General features: G+C 42.7%; 1 protein-coding gene across 1 annotated transcript; it reads right to left on the bottom strand.

Annotated features, from left to right (window-relative positions):
- Nucleotides 1–1,578: 1,578 nt before the first annotated feature.
- LOC122940791 lies at nucleotides 1,579–16,479 on the bottom strand. The gene is made up of 9 exons (XM_044297552.1): nucleotides 16,370–16,479; nucleotides 12,622–12,758; nucleotides 12,356–12,505; nucleotides 12,150–12,273; nucleotides 8,616–8,714; nucleotides 6,548–7,104; nucleotides 6,042–6,168; nucleotides 5,519–5,613; nucleotides 1,579–3,416 (listed from the first exon to the last, which is right to left on the bottom strand). Exons 2-9 carry the CDS (start codon nucleotides 12,700–12,702, stop codon nucleotides 1,971–1,973), a joined length of 2,679 nt encoding a protein of 892 aa, XP_044153487.1. The 5' UTR covers nucleotides 12,703–12,758; nucleotides 16,370–16,479; the 3' UTR covers nucleotides 1,579–1,970.
- Nucleotides 16,480–20,479: the final 4,000 nt, after the last annotated feature.

Genomic DNA, 20,479 nt, shown 5'->3' with positions numbered 1-20,479 from the left:
GATAACAACCCTGTGTAACAGTGAATGATCACTTATCCTGATCAGTGATTATTATATGCAAGACTTTATGAACACCCTTTTTAGACAACTTTTTTATCTGCATCTGAAAGATTTTTTTATCTGCATTTGAAGGACTGAACCCTCTTTTTTTCTCAATTTTTTTAGAATTGTTTACATTTTTATTCAAAACATCTATTCACCATTTATGTAGGTCATTTCTATATCCATATTTTCTTTGAAAATGTGCTAAAAAGACTCATCACCACTCCAACATACCTACATTTTATTAAAAAGGGACTGCCTACAATTTTCTACTAGACCACACGTATATTAAATTATCAATAAATAACACGAGTACATGATATCATCACAGTCCATGACATCATGGCAGTCAGTGACATCATAATGATGGCCCTCCCATAAGAAAACCAGTCACTATTGGGACTGTCCATTCCTTTGCATGCCACCAACTCCACACAATACATATCTATACCCACCCAGTCCCTTTAGTGTTCCCATACAGAAGTTATATATCCATTGTGCTGCCCCTTTCAGTAGTTAGGTCCACATTATGTCTCCCCTTTCAGTAGTAGCACCTCTATTAATAAAATAAAAAACAAAGGGGGTCATTTATTATACTGAAATACACCTATATTAGGCGTATTTCCGAGGCAGATGGAGGCTCAAGTTGAGAGCAGGACATACCTCGGCTCTCCCTGGACAGACCTCTGGGGGACAAACTTTTTTTTGCATTATTCCAGGTGAAATCAGCTCCCTCCATAGCACCCACTGAGCACTATGCACCTAGGAAAGGAGAAGGCAGAAGTGGTAATAAACGGTTTATGTCTACTCCTCTGGGTCCTTGGCTGTCAGTGACTGGGACCAGAGGAGCTTTAATCCTGTCCTGTACATGCACGCTGCACCGGATTAAAACCCAGTACCAAGCGCCGTACATGTAATGAGGTTAAATATGCTTTCTTGTGACAAGAAGTAACAAAAAATAATAGAGTCATTTATTAGGACCGGCATTTTATACGCCGGTCTAAACACTACGCTGGCACTTGATGCACCTAACTTATGTTAGGTGCATCCACTGCCGACACACAACAGCCTTAAATCTACTCCAGCTCCCTTGGAGCAATGAATGGGGAGCCACATGAGGTACAGGGCTGGTTCTAGCTTTGTTAGACTGAGATTTTTTTACATTAATCATGGCATAACCCCTTTGTGAAGAAAGGGGGGTATTTATCAAAATTGGAGCAAAGAAAAACTGGCTCAGTTGTCCATAGCGACCAATATGACTCAACCTTTTATTTTTCGGAGCTCCTTTGGAAAATGAAAGGACGAATGCGAGTTTTCATTTGCACCAGTTTTGATAAATCCCCCCCCATTCTCCGTGACTGACCCACACCATGTTTGTCCCTCAAATATAAAATGCAACCACATATAGAATTCTGAAAGGAAGCCACGTTGCCAAATCTTCCTCCACTCTATGTCACATTACCAGTTGTCCTTTTATTGTATTATGATTTTTTTTTTTTACTCCTGGAAAATCCCTTTACCATGCCATAGTCCATTAGACACTGATTTATTCAGTTCATACAGGGCAGTTCTTACCTCAAGTCGCAATTATGGGACAAAAAAAATTCTAGAGATTCTTAAATTTCTTTTGTCAACTCGCATTACAATGAAAAAAAGAGCATTAGAAATGCAAGAACAAAATTTACAATTTTCAATTACATTAAATAAAAACTCAGAAAAATGTGTAGAAATAATCAAATTTCTTTTAAATAAACACTGAACAACTTAGTTAAAAAGTTGAATAAATAGAAGCTTAAAAGAGAGTTAAGTAAAAACAAGTAAAGACTAAAAATAGAAAAGTCAACTTAAGTCCAGGTAACTTTTTCAAAAAGTGCCTTTTGAAGATTGGGTGTGCCGACGGCTTGCATTACAGTACAACAGAAGGGACTTTATTCTGTTTTAAAGTCATAAACAGGCTTGTGTTTTTTAGCAGGTTCCTCTGAAGTCAGGTACCGGTAGCTGTTTAGAAACATGTTTGAGTTACGCTGTTGGGCAAAGTCTGTTGCCAAGAAGCTTCTTTTGTGAATAGGTAGTTCCCCATATCTGCTGGTTGAAGGGTGGGGTTGGATGCTGCTGGTAGTGGGTAGTCTTTCTTGTGACGGGCGTGCCAAGGTTGTGTGTAAATTATTTATAATAATTCCTGACTTTCGCTGCTTCATCTCCATGATAGTGGACTTGCTGGCGAAGTTCTGTAAATGATGTTGCTGGGCTGTTGGCACCATTGCCCCAGAGGCAGCTAGCGTGTGCTGTGGCAGCCTTTCCACTAGTCTCCTTTTTGTTATGTAACTAACTTTCCTTTTCGATTCTGGCAATGAAGCCCTTATCTTCATAGTGGTCATCATGGCTCTAATTTTTTGTATTCCTATTTTTGTCGATCGGTACCATTCCGAGAACGCTGGATTGTAGTTCACATTTGGGGCCAAATAAAACGGAGAGTCTGGTGCCATCATGGCACTAGGCCTGAAGCTTTGATATTTTAAGTATGCCGTTACTGGGTCTCTGTCTGGTACATGTGGCATTGCGTATATCCTGGGCTTCATTTGCCTTATGTTCTTGCGATTTTCTAACGCTTCGCTTTGTCGATCGGAATATTCTAAGTATTGATTCCCCCTTGGGTCAATTTTTAACTTGATATCGCCCCACTGGAGGCTGTACTGTTCCTTTGTTCGTAATGCAAAGTGAATACCGTTATTGAAGAACACCAAGTTCAGTAAGCTTGTTGGATTATCTAAGGACAGCGTCCCAGCCTTGTAGAGGTTCTCAATATCATCATCCGTTAATGCCTCCGGCCTGATTGGTGGGTTGCTTTCAGCGATTTTTTTGAGGAATTTGATTTTCGCATTTAGCGACTGTTTTGTAAGTGGAAAGTCTTTGCTGTTCCCATAAATGATTGTGTGGTGGTAGCTGTGTTCCTTCAAGAAGCGGTCAATACTTCCCACCATGCAGCGCAGGGTGTGGGGCTCATACTCATTGCCATCTTTGCGCTTTACCAGCAGAATAAACTTTGAGAGCAGAGTGTCCAGCTCCGTGTGAGGTATTTCTTCAACTTTCCTATTTTCATTCATTTCACTCATAAAGTTTTGCAGTGTTTGAATATCTGAGGTAGTTTTCCTGGCGGTGTTAATATTTTTTTGTTGCTGTCCCATTTGGGCATGGTCTTGGGTGGCAGGTAAGCTAACCTGTGGCATCCGTTCAATTTGATGAGTAGGAGGAAAAGTTCTAACACAATTTTTTGCATTAATGTTATTTAGTGTTGCTGTTCTGTTACCGACGTGACAATTCGGCATAGCTTGTGGATTGCTGTTACTTGCGATTTCTCCAGGCGGAATTGGTGGCTGTCAGAAACAAAAAGTAGTTTATAAATGTTATAAAAATTATGAAGGTTATAGTTCCATCAAAAGTAGGCTGCTATTTCTTGTTTTCTGCAGCTTAAGCAACCTCTGGCCCTCACAGCACTGACTGGACAGTGTCAGGCTGTGCATCAACAAACCCCAACTTGTGACATCCAGTTAGTAATTTATTCATAAATGTTTGGTAGAAATGACAGAGGAATGGAGCATCTTAAAGGGAGTCTTCACCAAATATGACCATTACAGACCACTCAGATCAGGTTCTCCATTACTTTCCCCACATTACTATGCTACCTTTCATATTGCAATCCATCGCCGATTTGCTCCAAAAAACACTTTTATACCATATGGTAATTAGGTTCTGAAGGTGCCCAGGGGCGGCGTTCATGCGGCCGGTGCCCAGGCCCCTGGGCGCTTTGCTTACCAAACCCCTCCTCTTTCACCCCTCTGGCGCGCCCTTGTTTAATCTGATTACCTCTTCCTCTCCGTCTGAAATCCCGTGCCTCCGCCAGCTGGATCGGCTGGCGCATGCACATTGAAAGTCCCTGTTCCTCTGCACATAATGGGCTATGCAGTGCGCACATGCCGGGAATGTGTGGAGCGGCGAGGACGCAGGATTTCAGACAGAGAGAAGGAGGTAATCAGATTAAACAAGGGCGGGCCAGAGGGGTCAAAGAGGAGGGGTTTGGTAAGCAAAGCGCCCAGGGGTCTGGGCACCAGCTGCATGAACACCAAAATTATTGATGTCTGTTTAGTCAGTAATTGTATTGCACATCAATAATTTTGGAGCATCAGTTCTTAAAGGGAGTCTTTCACCGAATATGACCATTACCAACCACTCAGATCAGGTTCTCCATTACTTTCCCTAGATTACTATGGTACCTTTCATATTGCATCCATCGCCGATTTGCTCAAAAAACCACTTTTCTACCATATGGTAATTAGGTTCTGAAGGTGCTCAGGGGCGGCGTTCATGCGGCTGGTGCCCAGACCCCTGGGCGCTTTGCTTACCAAACCCCTCCTCTTTGACCCCTCTGGCCCGCCCTTGTTTAATCTGATTACCTCCTTCTCTCTGTCTGAAATCCCGCGTCCTCGCCGCTCCACACATTCCCGGCGCGTGCGCACTGCATTGCCTATTATGTGCAGAGGAACAGGGACTTTCCATGTGCATGCGCCAGCTGATCCAGCCGGCGGAGGCACGGGATTTCAGACGGAGAGGAAATCAGATTAAACAAGGGCGGGCCAGAGGGGTGAAAGAGGAGGGGTTTGGGAAGCAAATCGCCCAGGGGCCTGGGCACCGGCCGCATGAACGCCGCCCCTGGGCACCTTCAGAACCTAATTACCATATGGTATAAAAGTGTTTTTTGGAGCAAATCGGCGATGGATTGCAATATGAAAGGTACCATAGTAATCTAGGGAAAGTAATGGAGAACCTGATCTGAGTGGTCTGTAATGGTCATATTCGGTGAAAGACTCCCTTTAAGAACTGATGCTCCAAAATTATTGATGTGCAATACAATTACTGACTAAACAGACATGTTAGGAGTGGTGACTGCTCCTCTACAAGGCCCTCGTTACACAGACTGATAACTGGGTAAACAAACGTTCTTGCAAACATTTGTTCCCGAAAATTGCCTTGTGTAAAAATGGCTGCCGAGAAAATATTAGCTGACTGCATCTTTTTACGTTCATATATAATCTACTGTCAGCAGCTTGATAAGGAAAACTGAATGGGGAAAAACAAGAATATTAACGATCATTCATCTCCATACACTTGGATGCCTAATTACTGCCCTGTTTAATGTGATCGGCGCTCACTGCAGGGTAAAAGGACCCTTACATAAGGCAAACTAGAAATACTTCACACATAGAAAAGGCTCGTATGCAGCTCCCATCCGCGGGAGGCTGTACTCCATCTACAATAGTCCTGAAAAATGTATCCTACCATTCATTGCAGCTGCCATAAAGAGCAGAGAAGCTTTTGTTTTACATTATACTGTATAGAGAAAATGCCTCATGTAAGATGGTACTGGTACACAGTCACCCTAGTAATGTTATCACATATGCTTTCATAGTAGGTGGTTCACCTGATAATCCTGAGATACACCGCCATCTCCTTTTTTACAATGTGGATAAAATGCATGTGGGCACCTCTCTACAGTCATTCTGTTATTGGATATATCTGTATTAAAAAAGGGGAAAAAAAATAACTTATTATTTTCACTGGTGACTATTTGACTTGATCATGTTACTGCACAGTTCAACAGCAGCATCACTATCTGTAATAACTATTAAAATAGACATGGACACACTGTGTAGATCCGGTGCCGGAGCTACTTTCAAACATCTGAATGGAAAGGGGGGGGGGGGGGGGGGGGGGGGGAAGAGGGGGGTTTGGGAGTGTTGAATCCCCACTGATCTAATATTGATGACCTCTCCTGGGGATAGGTCATCAATTACTATATTCTGGAGAACCCCTTTAATATAGCAGAATTGCTGAAACTGTATTCACTCCGCTCTAATCTCCTCTTCTTGCCGAGCTATTTATCAGAAAGGCTCATGGGAATACATACTGTAACATACAAGTTTAATACTAAGTTTGACACTTACCTGAACTGAAGTCTCCAGGAATTTCCTCATCAAATATGTGTCTTCCTTGTTCACCCCAGAAAGACATCTCTTCCTCCCATTCATTATCGGATACAACCTCAATTTTCACATCTTTTAGCAGATCGTCCTAATAAGCATAAAGTAGATTATTAGATCTACAGTCGCATTTACTGACGCCTCTTCCCCTATGCCATGAAAGGCATTTTAATGGACGCTACAGAAGAACACGTTTTGACATTAAGCTGCCGACATGGTTTAAGAAAAAAAAGAAAATATATATTTATTCATGTTGTTAAGCCCACATTGGTGACACAGACTGGCACCAGATTATGGAATGGTTATAGAAAAGGGCAGAGATCGGCACCCAGAGCCCAGCTGCACCCTATTCCATAAAGTGCCGTTTAAAAAAAAAAAGGTGGTCACAAGGGGTATGAAATCACTTTTTGAAAGGATAGGTTCAATGCCCCCCCCCCCCCCCACCCCCAAGACACTACCGTTTTCTCTACCTCATAGCACCGTTCAACCACATCATCTTCATATTTACAATCCTTAAATTTTTTGGCTTCTTCCTGTTTACAGTCCTTTGGCGGATCCTCAATTTCCCGTTTACAGTCCTTTGGCAGATCCTCAGATTCCTGTTTACAGTCCTTTGGCGGATCCTCAGTTTCCTGTTTACAGTCCTTTGGCGAATCCTCATTTTCCCGTTTACAGTCCTTTACCGCATCCTCCATTTCCTGTTTACAGTCCTTAGGCAGGTCTTCCATTTCCTGTTTACAGTCCTTTGAGATATAATCAGCTTCCAGTTTCCAGTCATGAGAAACTGTCTCATCCTCTCTGCTATCATCTGAGATATAGTTATCCTCCTCCATATCCTGTTGTGACACTGGGTCATTTTCATCTCTCTCATTTTCCATCTTATCGTCTTCATCATCTTCTTGGTTTGATTGTAGATTGCTGTATTTTTCATTGCCATCTTGTGATATTTCAAAGTCCTCCTCTGTACAATCCAGTGAATACGAAGGACTCTCATATCCATCTGAGATACTTGTGTTCATTGATCCATCTGTAGAAAAAGTAAAAACTCAATGAGAGAAGCATTTTGCAGGGAAATACTGTCAAGGGGCATGTTCATTCTAAGGGTGGATGCAAAAGGATCTTCAACGATCGGAGAGCAATGGCATATCCTAGCAATATGCCATCATTTTTGGGATGTCAAAAGTCTTAATTATGGCCAACATGCACTCTGCTGCTTTCTAAACCCTGTTGGCTGCTCAGAGAGGACTGCCATATGATGCAGACAGGGAACCTTAGCTGCCACTGGGACCACTACTTTCTACAGAAGATAAGATGAGGAGGGGTTATATGTCTGGAGGTCTATAAAATGGACCCCATTAACCAACAACTATGGCAGAGCTCCTGTAGCCTGGTGCACAGAACATCATGCTTTGACAAAAGAATACCGGGACTGTGTACTGTTTACAGGTCTGCAGAGTGATTAAAGGGGTTGTCAAACCAGCACCTGGATCCAAATACAACTAAAAATGTATTATAGTCACTAAAATCCATCTGTATAGCGCCACCTGCTGCTTGCTCATTTTCTAATTCCTCGGTCCTGCTCATTGAGACGGAAGCACATGCTCCAACTTAATTGTTCATCCAGTTGGATGACAACAAATGTCGAAACCGAGCTGCCACAATGACTGAATACCTAGAAGATATTAGGAGTTTGGAATAGCCAGTCCATTCATTTGATGTAAAACAGATGCTGTGCTACAGCGTTAAATACATTTTAAGATATGGTTGTACTTTACTATGAAATATATTTTTGTTCTTCAACTCACCTTATTTACAGGTCTACTCGAGCCTAACATGATTAGTTTACTTCCTCTGCTACTTAGGCTTACAGTATTTAATTGGACTCCGTTTTAATATTGTTAGCAAAATAACTAATTGTTACTTATTACATTTATATTCACATTATCATTATGTATCTGACCCTTGAAAAAACAATAAAAATTGTTAATACCAAAAAAAAATAAAAAAAAATAAAAATAAAAAATGATATGGTGGTACAGTACGAGAAACTCCTTGCCAATTAACGCCAAAATATTTGGTAATTCAGATCTTAGCAGTAAAGTTCCTGGTGGTTTTTTTTTGACAGTTTGACGTCATACATCTCAGTCAGACAAGAGGAAGAGTCTCAAAGAGCACTAATGTATATGTATATGTATGCACTTCTGGCTAGTATGGGATGGCCCTGCAGCCAAACAGGGCAAGATTTATATCAGGCATCCTCAAACTGCGGCCCTCCAGCTGTTGTAAAACTACAACTCCCACAATGCCTTGCTGTAGGCTGATACCTGTAGGCTGTTTGGGCATGTTGGGACTTGTAGTTTTGCAACAGCTGGAGGGCCGCAGTTTGAGGATGCCTGATCTATATGATCAAGAAATAAATCATCAAGGTTTCATGACTATGGGGTGAGTTGAGAAGATGCACAAGATGAGAATAGTTCCTCCTGGTACTTGCCCACCAGATACAATGATATTAAATCTGGCTTTGTTGAAGACTCTTACCGTCTATGGCAGGGCAATCACTGTAATCAATACTCGTGCATGGAAGAACAGATTTCAGTGCTACAGAAGAATCAGTCTCCGCAGTTGTCACGATGTCCACTAATAAGACACAAAACATTGATAGAAATAAAGGATTGTGCCTACAGTGACTGCAGATTTCAATGGAGCACCCCTATGCAATGCACAGGTATAGTATGTTCATAGGTTGCACAATACATTTAGAAAGTCTTCAGACCCTTTCATTTTATTTTTTGTACATTGTTATGCTGCGGCCTTGGGCTAAAAAATTTATTTATTTATTTTTAATATCAAGTTTTCCCATCACTTCACGCAATACCCCATAATGAGAAAGTGTTAACAGAAGGGTAGAAATTTTTGCTAATTTATTAAAAAGGAAACACATTTTGCAAGAACATCAGTATTCAGACCCTTTGCTATGAAATTTAGCTCTGGGGGGTGGGGGGGGGGGGGGGTCTTCCATTTCTCTTGATCATCTTTGAGATGTTTCTACACCTTGATTAGTGTCCACCAGTGGTAAATTCAATTGAATGAACATGATCTGGAAAGATACACCCCTGTCTATATAATGTCTCACGGTGGATAATGCGTATCAGAGCAAAAACCGAGCCATGAGGAGGAAAGATCTGCCTGTAGAGCCCAGAGACAGCACAGTGTGGAGGCACAGATCTGGAGAAGGATACTAAATGTTCTGCTGCACTGGAAATTCCCAAGAGCACAATGGCCTCCATTTCTTAAATCACAGAAGTTTGGAACAACCAGAACTCCTCCTAGAGCTGGCCGCTCCACTAAACTAAGTAACGAGAGGAGATGGGCCTTGGTCAGAGAGGTGACCAAGAACCCAAACACCGCTCTGGCTGAGCTCCAAAGATCCTGTGTGCAGATGGGAGAAACTTCCAGAAGGTCAGCAATCACCATAGCACTCCACCAATCTGGGCTTTATAGCAGACTGGCCAGAATGAAAGGTCTCCTCAGTAAAAGATACATAAAAGCCTGCCTGGAGTTTGAAAAAAAAGCACTGAAAGGACTCAGACTGTGAGAAACCGGATTCTCTGGTTTGAGGAAACCAAGAATGGAGAACTTTTCGCCTGTTCTAAGGCCGATTTTACATGACCGTAACAGATTGGCTCAGGGTGCGTTCAGTGAAAATCCCACCATTTCGCAAGCAAGTTCAGGGCTCTTTCACACCTGCGTTATTGTCTTCCGGCATAGAGTTCTGTCGTCGGGGCTCTATGCCAGAAGAATCCTGATCAGAATTATCCTAATGCATTCTGAATGGAGTGAAATCAGTTCAGGATGCATCAGGATGTCTTCCGTTCCGGAACGGAACGTTTTTTGACCGGAGAAAATACCGCAGCATGCTGCGCTTTTTGCTCCGGCCAAAAAAACTGAAGACTTGCCGCAAGGCCGGATCCGGAATGAATGCCCATTGAAAAGCATTGATCCGGACTAAACTAAACGTCGTTTCGGCGCATTGCCGGATCCGACGTTTAGCTTTTTTAGAGTGGTTACCATGGCTGCCGGGACGCTAAAGTCCTGGCAGCCATGGTAAAGTGTAGTGGGGAGCGGGGAAGCAGTATACTTACCGTCCGTGTGGCTCCCGGGGTGCTCCAGAGTGACGTCAGGGCGCCCAAAGCGCATGGATCACGTGATCGCATGGCACGTCATCCATGCGCATGGGGCGCTCTGACGTCACTCTGGAGCGCCCCGGGAGCCGCACGGATGGCAAGTATACCGCTCCCCCGCTCCTACTATGGCAACCAGGACTTTAATAGCGTCCTGGGTGCCATAGTAACACTGAAAGCATTTTGAAGACGTCCGTCTTCAAATGCTTTCAGTACACTTGCATTTTTCCGGATCCGGCGTGTAATTCCGGCAAGTGGAGTACACGCCGGATCCGGACAACGCAAGTGTGAAAGAGGCCTCAGTCAGTTTTATCTGCGATTGCATTCAGTGTTTTAGTTTTTTGTGTGCGAGTGCAATACGTTTTTCACGCTCGTGATAAAAAACTGAAGGTATACAAACATCTCTTATCAACCATCAGTGAAAAACGGATTACATCCGCACTTGCTTACGGATGCAATGTGTATTTCACTTAAGCCCCATTAACTTCTATGGGGTCAGGGCTGCGGGAAAAACGAAGAATATAGAACATGCTGCGATTCTCACGCAACGCAGAACTGATGCGCGAAAAAAAAATTGTTCACTTCACGCATCGCACCTGCGTGGAAAACTTGCTCGTGTGAAAGGGGCCTAAGGGTTGCACGGCATTATAAATCAGTAAAATGCTATGGTATGCTCAGAGGAGTAGAGGCTGGAACAAGACCTCTTATGGACACACGCTGCGAGTTTATCACATTCAATATGTTAGTGTGTGTCTACCCTTAAAGAGCACCTGTCAGCATGATCAACCCTATAAAACCATTGTCAAGTAGGGTTGATCATGCTTATTAAGTTGATATCCGAGTTATGGCTATATGATTAACTGCAGCAATAGATTAGTATTTATATTTATGCATACAACTCAGTTGGAGCACCAAGGGGCTGGCAGTAGTGCTAAGAGGACTGTTACAGCCATGCCCCTTTGTGCTCTATATACTCCCCCCTCCCCTTTGATTGACAGGGCTAATAGCACTGTGACTCACAAATAACCATTACTGGTCCAGTCATTGGTGGCAGTGAGTATTATAAAATACAGGAATGCATGATTTTCCTAATATGCTGTGGCTTATATCTGCGTGTCACTGGTGGTAGCAGAGCCTCTGCAGAAGGGACAGAGTACTGTGTGGGGACAAGAGGATACTTACCTTGTGATGCTCCCAGCTGCTCCACTCTATGTGAAGACTACAACTCCCAGCATGCACACCCGCTTGGCTGTTCTTGTAACTCCCACAGAAGTGAAAGGAGAATTCTGTGAGTTGTAGTTTCAGAACTGCTGGAGTGCCAAAGGATGATTACCCCTGACATAGAGCATTAGCAAAATCATGCATTCCTAGTGCATGTAGTACACACTGCCACCTATAGAAGATAGAACATATTAAGCTGGACCACCAACGATTATTTGCGAGTCACAGTGAAGGCACAAGAAGACAGGGCTATTAACCCTGTCAATCAAAGTGCAGAGGGGTGTATAGGGCACCGAGAGGCCAAAGTAGTGCTCGAAGCTCTACTGCCAGCCCCTCTGTGCTCCAACTAGGTCATTTGCATAAATAAAAAGGACTAATATATTGCTGCAGCAGTTGACGGTATAGCCATCAATTTAATTTAATAACAAAGTTTGTATGTTCTCCTTGTGTTAGCGTGGGTTTCCTCCCACACTCCAAAGACATATTGATAGGAACCTTAGATTAGGAGCCCCATTGGGTATAGCCTGATAGAGGTTCTAGACCTCTCAACTACACATGCCCCAGCAGATTATTTAAAAAGGGATATAGTCAGACTGCTAAACTCCTTCACCTTTATGAAATTTTGTTTTACAAGCTTTAATTTCAAGACCTAACAAGGGCACAAAATTACCAGGAGACGAGAAAGATTGAGGATCTTGCATTATGATGTCCTTGTAGAGATCCTTGTGTCCTTCTACATACTCCCACTCCTCCATGGTGAAACTAACCATGATGTCCTCATATGTTATCGGAACCTGCCACATAAAAAAAATGCAATTTCAAGAATCCTCTCTTGGTATTACTATATAATGTCCCAGCAATCCCAGCAGCGCTCACCTTTCCAGTCAGCAGCCGAATTATCTTATTGGTGAGATCTAGGATCTTCTCATCTTTCTGCTCCTCCTCAAGTGCCCATGATGGGAACTGAAGATCCATGATGGACTTAAGTGATGTATACTCTCCCATCTTCTTTACAGGCCCATATTCCTATAAACAGATGAAAAGCGAGGAAACTACAATTCACTAAAATTCTAATTATGCTTGGATAGTGACATACTGAACGAGGTAGGTGACATCACTGTGACACTGACAGAATCACGCACCTCACCGGTCAACAGATAGATGATCTCCAAGGTAAGCTTTAATATCCTCTTAGCCACATGATCCCTGTCCTTGTCCATCATCAGTGAGCACACGGGATGTTTTCAAGAAGCACCTTGAGTGGCCTTCAAGATGACCCCTATGAACAGACACGTCACATAAGGATGAACACTCGCATCGTAAAGCAGATAATTAAATTTTGTTTGTGGTCACAAAAATGTGTGAAGGAACATTTATTTGATGCAACCTTACCTACTGTAAAAACACTACCTTCCGCGTAAGTAAACCAATAAGAGATTACAGAACAAAGGGAAGGGGGGTTAAAGAGCACCAGTCAGCCGGATCAACCCTATTAAACCAGACATGCTGCAATGTCGGGTTGATCCTGCTGATTAAATGATACCCGTCTTGTGAAAATTGTTTGTGGCATTCCTGAAAATTTTTTACGTAAATGAGGGCTTAAAGTGCACCAAGTGGCCTGTTAGTACTGGAAAGCTGAGGGGCTAGACGCCACCCCTTGGTGCACTGAAGCTCTTATATGCATAATGAATTGAAATGTTTTTCTCAGGAAAACCACAATAGGTTTTCACAGGACAGGTATCCTTTTAATCAGCAGTATCAACCCTACCAGGTAGTAAACCTGGCTTACTAGGATTCATCCTGCTGTCAGGTGCACCACCACCAAATACAATCTAAGACCACTGACACACATTCAGAAGCTCTCTGCTGAATGAATGTTCAACCGACGGACATCTCTACCGACTCCCCATACACGTTCAGCTGGGGAGAGGGGAGAAAGCCACGGCTTATCTCCCGGGAGAATAAGAGGATCAGACAGGAGCAGAATGACAGACAATACACTAAAGGCCCGTGTTCACATACCGTTTTTTCATTCCATTGGAAATATGCATCAAGAAAATTTTGTGTTGCCCAAAACTGTTGTTACAGTGATGGCGAAGGGAGCTCTTCTATACCACGGAAGTCCTACCACAACCAAATCAAAGGGTCTGTGTCTGGAAGTGTTAGGCTAGTCTTACACTAGTGCTTGAGATCCGGCAGGGAACAGCCTGACACATCTCTGTGCATTCCAACATTGATGGAAGTTCAGAAGTCTCTGTCCAGCCCCATTAACTATAATGGGTATCGGTGGAGATCCGGCTGCAGTCAGGTTTTCTTCCGGATTATTCTCGGCATATTTGCCTGAATGCAGATGGATCTCCGCCAGTCCCCATTATAATTAATGGAGCAGGACGTAGACATGATGGGAATGCAAAGGACAAAACAACAGCCACCCTTCTTGTAGAGATTCAAAATTAGCAGACTGCATGGTTCCCAGAACCAGTTTGAGGTCCCACTGAGATGTTAGAAAATGATAAGGAGCCGCAATGGCGACTCTCTGAAAAAAACATCATGGATGGCAGGCTTAGTGGTAAAAGGATTCTGAAAATAGGATACAGAGGCCTGAGACCTTCGAAGTCTCAGATCCTGAACCTAAAAAACTAATAGTGGAAAAAAGACCTGCATGGTTCTGATAACACATTTAGAGAAGCCACAAGACCTCACAGCAGACACTGTTTTAGCTTCAAGATACTACTTTGCTGACCTAAGTGCTTGTGATGCGGGAGATCCAAAAATCTCAAAAGACAATGAGCCTGACCCCATCGTGGTAGGACCGAATATCTCACCTTCAGACGGAGATGTTCCTGTTGGAACCAGATTTAGTGGGTTGAGGGTGCGGGTGCCAGAAAGGAAGTGACGTAAATAACCCCATCCCAATCTAAAGGAAGTGACTTATATGACCCCCAACGTATTCTGGGTCTAATGAGAACCTTGGCCTCCCGTAAATTCAGAAATACATTTATTCCCTCACGGACCAAAGAGGTAGAAGATATAGTAGATACAGAAAGCCTGTACGAGAACGCTTGGAAGCCTTAAAGGACTTATTCGGGAATTATATTTTTATAATGTTCTCCCCACTTCTAGCGAGACCTGTGCAGAAAGCTATACTTACCTGCTCCCCACAACTCAGTTCAGGTTCTGTGGCTCCCAGGTTGTCTTCACCAGACTTCTGACTCCCGCATGTAATCTTCCAACACAGAATGAATCAGGAGCGCCACTGCACCCAATGAGTGGCCTCAGCAGTGACCTGTTCCAAAGTGGTACGTGACAACATCCTTTGGGGATATGTCACCGCTTAGGCCAATCATGGCTGCAGCAGCACGTGACCCTGTCCATGCAGGAAGATTACATGTAGGGACAGGAATTTCTGTGAAGATGACCTGGGAGCCACAGAGCCTGAAAGGAGCGGCTGGGAGCAGGCAAGTGTGGCTCTCTGCACAGGCCTCGCTGGGAGGGATCATAAGTAATAGAATACACACACAAGTTATAATAATTCACAGCAATATATAATAGTTACATGACAGGCACCCATGTGCAGTCATGTTACTGTATGACACACTAATATACACATTCCACTGGTAATACCTATCATTCATACCTATATACAACGATATCAACACCCGCACACTGACATCTGTATGTAACAAATACACAATGCCATATAATAATATACTATACTAATAATAAACACAAACATTGTGATCCAATTTCTAATAACGCACAAATGCCATTTATCATTTATTTACAAATATATGTAAGAACCCTAGAGATCCTATTTCCAACATGGAATTAACACCTATATGCAATAATATAATATACAAACACCCATATATGTAACAAAACACACAACCTCCACCCGATTCATTTACAGATATGTAAAAACATACAGACCCCATTTCTAATATGCTCCTAGGACCTATATGTAATGATATACACACACACCTACAGAACAATGATACAAATACCAATATAATGTGTTTGTGTATATATGCACACACACCAGTATAAAGCGATGTAATATACACCCATATACCACAATATAATATACACACAGCTATATACATCTATACAATATACAACACATTAACCTATAAATGTCTGTAAAGCGTGGCAGAATATGTCAGCGCTATATAAGTGCATAAAATAAATTGTATAATAGACAGACACCCATCTATACACCAATATAATATACAGACACCCATCTATACACCAATATAATATACAGACACCCATCTATACACCAATATAATATACAGACACCCATCTATACACCAATATAATATACAGACACCCATCTATACACCAATATAATATACAGACACCCATCTATACACCAATATAATATACAGACGCCCATCTATACACCAATATAATATACAGACGCCCATCTATACACCAATATAATATACAGACGCCCATCTATACACCAATATAATATACAGACGCCCATCTATACACCATAATATATCTATACACCAATATAATATACAGACACCCATCTATACACCAATATAATATAAAGACACCCATCTATACACCAATATAATATACAGACGCCCATCTATACACCAATATAATATAAAGACACCCATCTATACACCAATATAATATACAGACACCCATCTATACCAATATAATATACACCCATATAGATAACATTATAATGAATGTAATAAAACACTTGCCCTCCCCAGTCGCACAGGACCCTATCCCACACATAATGGTGCCTCCTACAAGCACTGATACCAGTCATTAGGCGCTGCTAGAATGGACTGGCCCGTCGATGTGACGGCCTCCTGCCCAGTACACGTGTACAGCACCCCGTCTACTGTAGACAGCGGCGGCTCTCACCTGTACGCGCCAGTCTTTAGGGTGCCCTGGACAAAGGAGACATTTAATCGAGAAATGGAAGCCCCAGCTTCTGACAGAACTTACACACCGGATATTAGCTTATCACAAACTTCCTGTCTGGGTTCCAAGCCTCAATATCACAAAAGCCTAGTGTGTATGGGTTCCTGTGAGGTTTAGGTCACATGACGAGATCATGTGACTGAGATAGGTGGAGGTAAAAAGTAGGGTTTAGGTGAATGTTCTGTTTTTTAAGAGCTGTGGGACTTTTTCTAGATGTTCTGTGCGGTTTTTTGTGTGTGTCTGAACTAGGTTTAGAGTGAGGCTTGTTATGGTGGTGGACGCGAGTTCTTACAGCGATTTGTGGGCGGGGCTGCATTCGCTCAGAAGCCCATACATTCTAGGCGCAAACCCTGACATTAGAGACTAAATCCTGGTGGGGGTCAAGGACCTTTGATGACGTCATGAGCATGTGATCGGTCACATGTATGGGAGGTACATTACACACACACACACAGCTCTGCGCCGTATACATTACACACACAGCTCTGCGCCGTATACATTACACACACAGCTCTGCGCCGTATACATTACACACACAGCTCTGCACCGTATACATTACACACAGCTCTGCACCGTATACATTACACACAGCTCTGCGCCGTATACATTACACACACAGCTCTGCACCGTATACATTACACAGAGAGCTCTGCACCGTATACATTACACACACAGCCCTGCGCCGTATACATTACACACACACAGCTCTGCGCCGTATACATTACACACACAGCTCTGCACCGTATACATTACACACACACAGCTCTGCGCCGTATACATTACACAGAGAGCTCTGCACCGTATACATTACACACACAGCCCTGCACCGTATACATTACACACACAGCCCTGCACCGTATACATTACACACAGCTCTGCGCCGTATACATTACACACACAGCTCTGCGCCGTATACATTACACACAGCTCTGCGCCGTATACATTACACACACAGCTCTGCGCCGTATACATTACACACAGCTCTGCGCCGTATACATTACACACACAGCTCTGCGCCGTATACATTACACACAGCTCTGCGCCGTATACATTACACACAGCTCTGCGCCGTATACATTACACACACAGCTCTGCGCCGTATACATTACACACAGCTCTCCGCCGTATACATTACACACACAGCCCTGCACCGTATACATTACACACACAGCCCTGCACCGTATACATTACACACACAGCCCTGCACCGTATACATTACACACAGCTCTGCACCGTATACATTACACACACAGCCCTGCACCGTATACATTACACACACAGCTCTGCGCCGTATACATTACACACACAGCTCTGCACCGTATACATTACACACACAGCCCTGCACCGTATACATTACACACACAGCACTGACCGTATACATTACACACACAGCCCTGCACCGTATACATTACACACACAGCTCTGCACCGTATACATTACACACACAGCTCTGCACCGTATACATTACACACACAGCTCTGCACCGTATACATTACAAGCACCACAGCACGATTTACAGTATCTCGCAAAAGTGACTACACCCCTCACATTTTTGTAAATATTTTATTTCATCTTTTCATGGGACAGCACTGAAGATCTGACACTGTGATACAGTGTAAAGCAGTCCGTGTGCGGCTTGTATAGCAGTGTACATTTGGTGTGCCCTCAACACACAGCCATTACCGGTACGTCACGTGTTGTTCCGATCACCGCCGCCCGGCGGGCAGTGATCGTAACAAGGTGCCTGCTCAAATCATTGAGCAGGCACCTCGGCTAAATGCGCAGGAGGGTCCCGTAACCCCCCAGTGTCGGCGATTGCTGCAAACCGCAAGTCAATTCAGACCTGCGGTTTGCGGCTTTTATCTGGTGCGGCGGTGGTGCCATCGGGTTCCCATGGGGCTGTGGGGGGGACCCGATGGCATGGAAGGCAGCGCAATGCCTTCCTGAGGCATCTGCACTGCCTTCCAGTGAAGAGCATGTGAGATCCAGCCCCCTGGATCTCACAGGCCCCGGAAGCTGTATGAGTAATACACACAGTATTACTCATACAGCCAATGCATTCCAATACACAAGTATTGGAATGCATTGTAAAGGAATATACCCCCAAAAATTCAATTCCCAAAGTGGGACAAAAAAAAAGTTTCCTCCCCAAAAATTAAAATTTTCAAGTAAAAATAAAAACGTAATTTTCCCCAAGTAAAGTTAAAAAATAATTGGTAAAAAATAGGGGGGAAAAAAAGTATACATATTAGGTATCCCCGCATCCGTATCGACCGGCTCTATAAACATATCACATGAACTAACCCCCTCAGATGAACACCGTAAAAAATAAAATCACAAAAAGTACAACAGCAAGCGATCAAAAAGGCGTTTGCCCACCAAAATAGTACCAATCTAACCGTCACCTCATCCCGCAAAAAATGAGCCCTTACCTGAGACAATTGCCCAAAAAATAAAAAAACTATGGCTCAGAATATGGAGACACTAAAACATCATTTTTTTTGTTTGAAAAATGCTGTTATTGTGTAAAACTTGCATAAATAAATAAAAAGTATACATATTTGGTATTGCCACGTCCGTATCGACCGGCTCTATAAAAATATCACATGACCTAACCTCTCAGATGAACACCGTAAAAAATAAAAACTGTGCTAAATAAACCATTTTTTGTCACCTTACATCTATGGAAACACTAAAACATGATTTTTTTTGCTTCAAAAATAAAATCATTGTGTAAAACGTACATACATTTTTAAAAAAAGTATACATATTAGGTATCGCCGCATCTGTGACAACCTGGTCTATAAAAATATCTCATAATCTAACTTGTCAGATGAATGTTGTAAATAACAAAAAATAAAAACGGCGCCAAAACAGCTATTTCTTGTTACCTTGCCTCACAAAAAGTGTAATATAAAGCAACCAAAAATCATATGTACCCTAAACTAGTACCAACAAAACTGCCACCCTATCCCGTAGTTTCTAAAATGGGGTCACTTTTATGGAGTTTCTACTCTAGGGGTGCATCAGGGGGGCTTCAAATGGGACATGGTGTAAAAAAAAAAAACAGTCCAGCAAAACCTGCCTTCCAAAAACCGCATGGCATTCTTTTCCTTCTGCGCCCTGCCGTGTGCCCGTACAGCGGTTTACGACCACATATGGGGTGTTTCTGTAAACTACAGAATAGGGCCATAAATATTGAGTTTGGTTTGGCTGTTAACCCTTGCTTTGTAACTGGAAAAAAAAAAAATTAAAATGGAAAATCTGCTAAAAAAGTGAAATTTTGGATTTTCCATTAATTCATGTGGAACACCTAAAGGGTTAACAAAGTTTGTAAAATCAGTTTTGAATACCTTGAGGGGTGTAGTTTATAGAATGAGGTAATTTTTGGGTGGTTTCTATTATGTAAGCCTCACAAAGTGACTTCAGACCTGAACTGGTCCCTAAAAATTGGGTTTTTGAACATTTCTGAAAAATTTCAAGATTTGCTTCTAAACTTCTAAGCCTTGCAACATCCCCAAAAAAATAAAATATCATTCCCAAAATAATCCAAACATGATGTAGACATATGGAGAATGTAAAGTAATTATATCACACTGCCTGAAGAACGTATTTAAAAGAAAATAATAAAGTATTTTTATTAATATCTAGTTAAAACGTGAAATAACTGTACATCACTTTCGTGAATTTCCGGCTCCAGACTGAAGTAATGTAGTTCAGGAAGGTAATAGACCCACTACATAACGTACAGTCTGGACTAAATCCTAATCCTGCTGGAACGTTTGCTGGAGAAGGAATCAGGACACGGCACAGGTGCGTTCATTTGCAGTCCTACCTAGCATTAACCAGCAGAGCAGCTGATAGCGAATAAAAAGCTGGAGGCCCTGTCATGAGTGGAATCAGTGTTGTGTTCCAATCTCAGACTGTTAGGCCTCATGCACACGACAGTATTTTTTCACGGTCCGTGATCCGTGACCGTTTTTTCGTCCGTGGGTCTTCCTTGATTTTTGGAGGATCCACGGACATGAAAAACGTTTTGGTGTCCGCCTG

Source organism: Bufo gargarizans, chromosome 6, assembly GCF_014858855.1.
Source record: "Bufo gargarizans isolate SCDJY-AF-19 chromosome 6, ASM1485885v1, whole genome shotgun sequence".
NCBI classification, from domain to species: Eukaryota; Metazoa; Chordata; class Amphibia; order Anura; family Bufonidae; genus Bufo; species Bufo gargarizans.
This window is presented reverse-complemented; position numbering and strand designations above follow the sequence as displayed.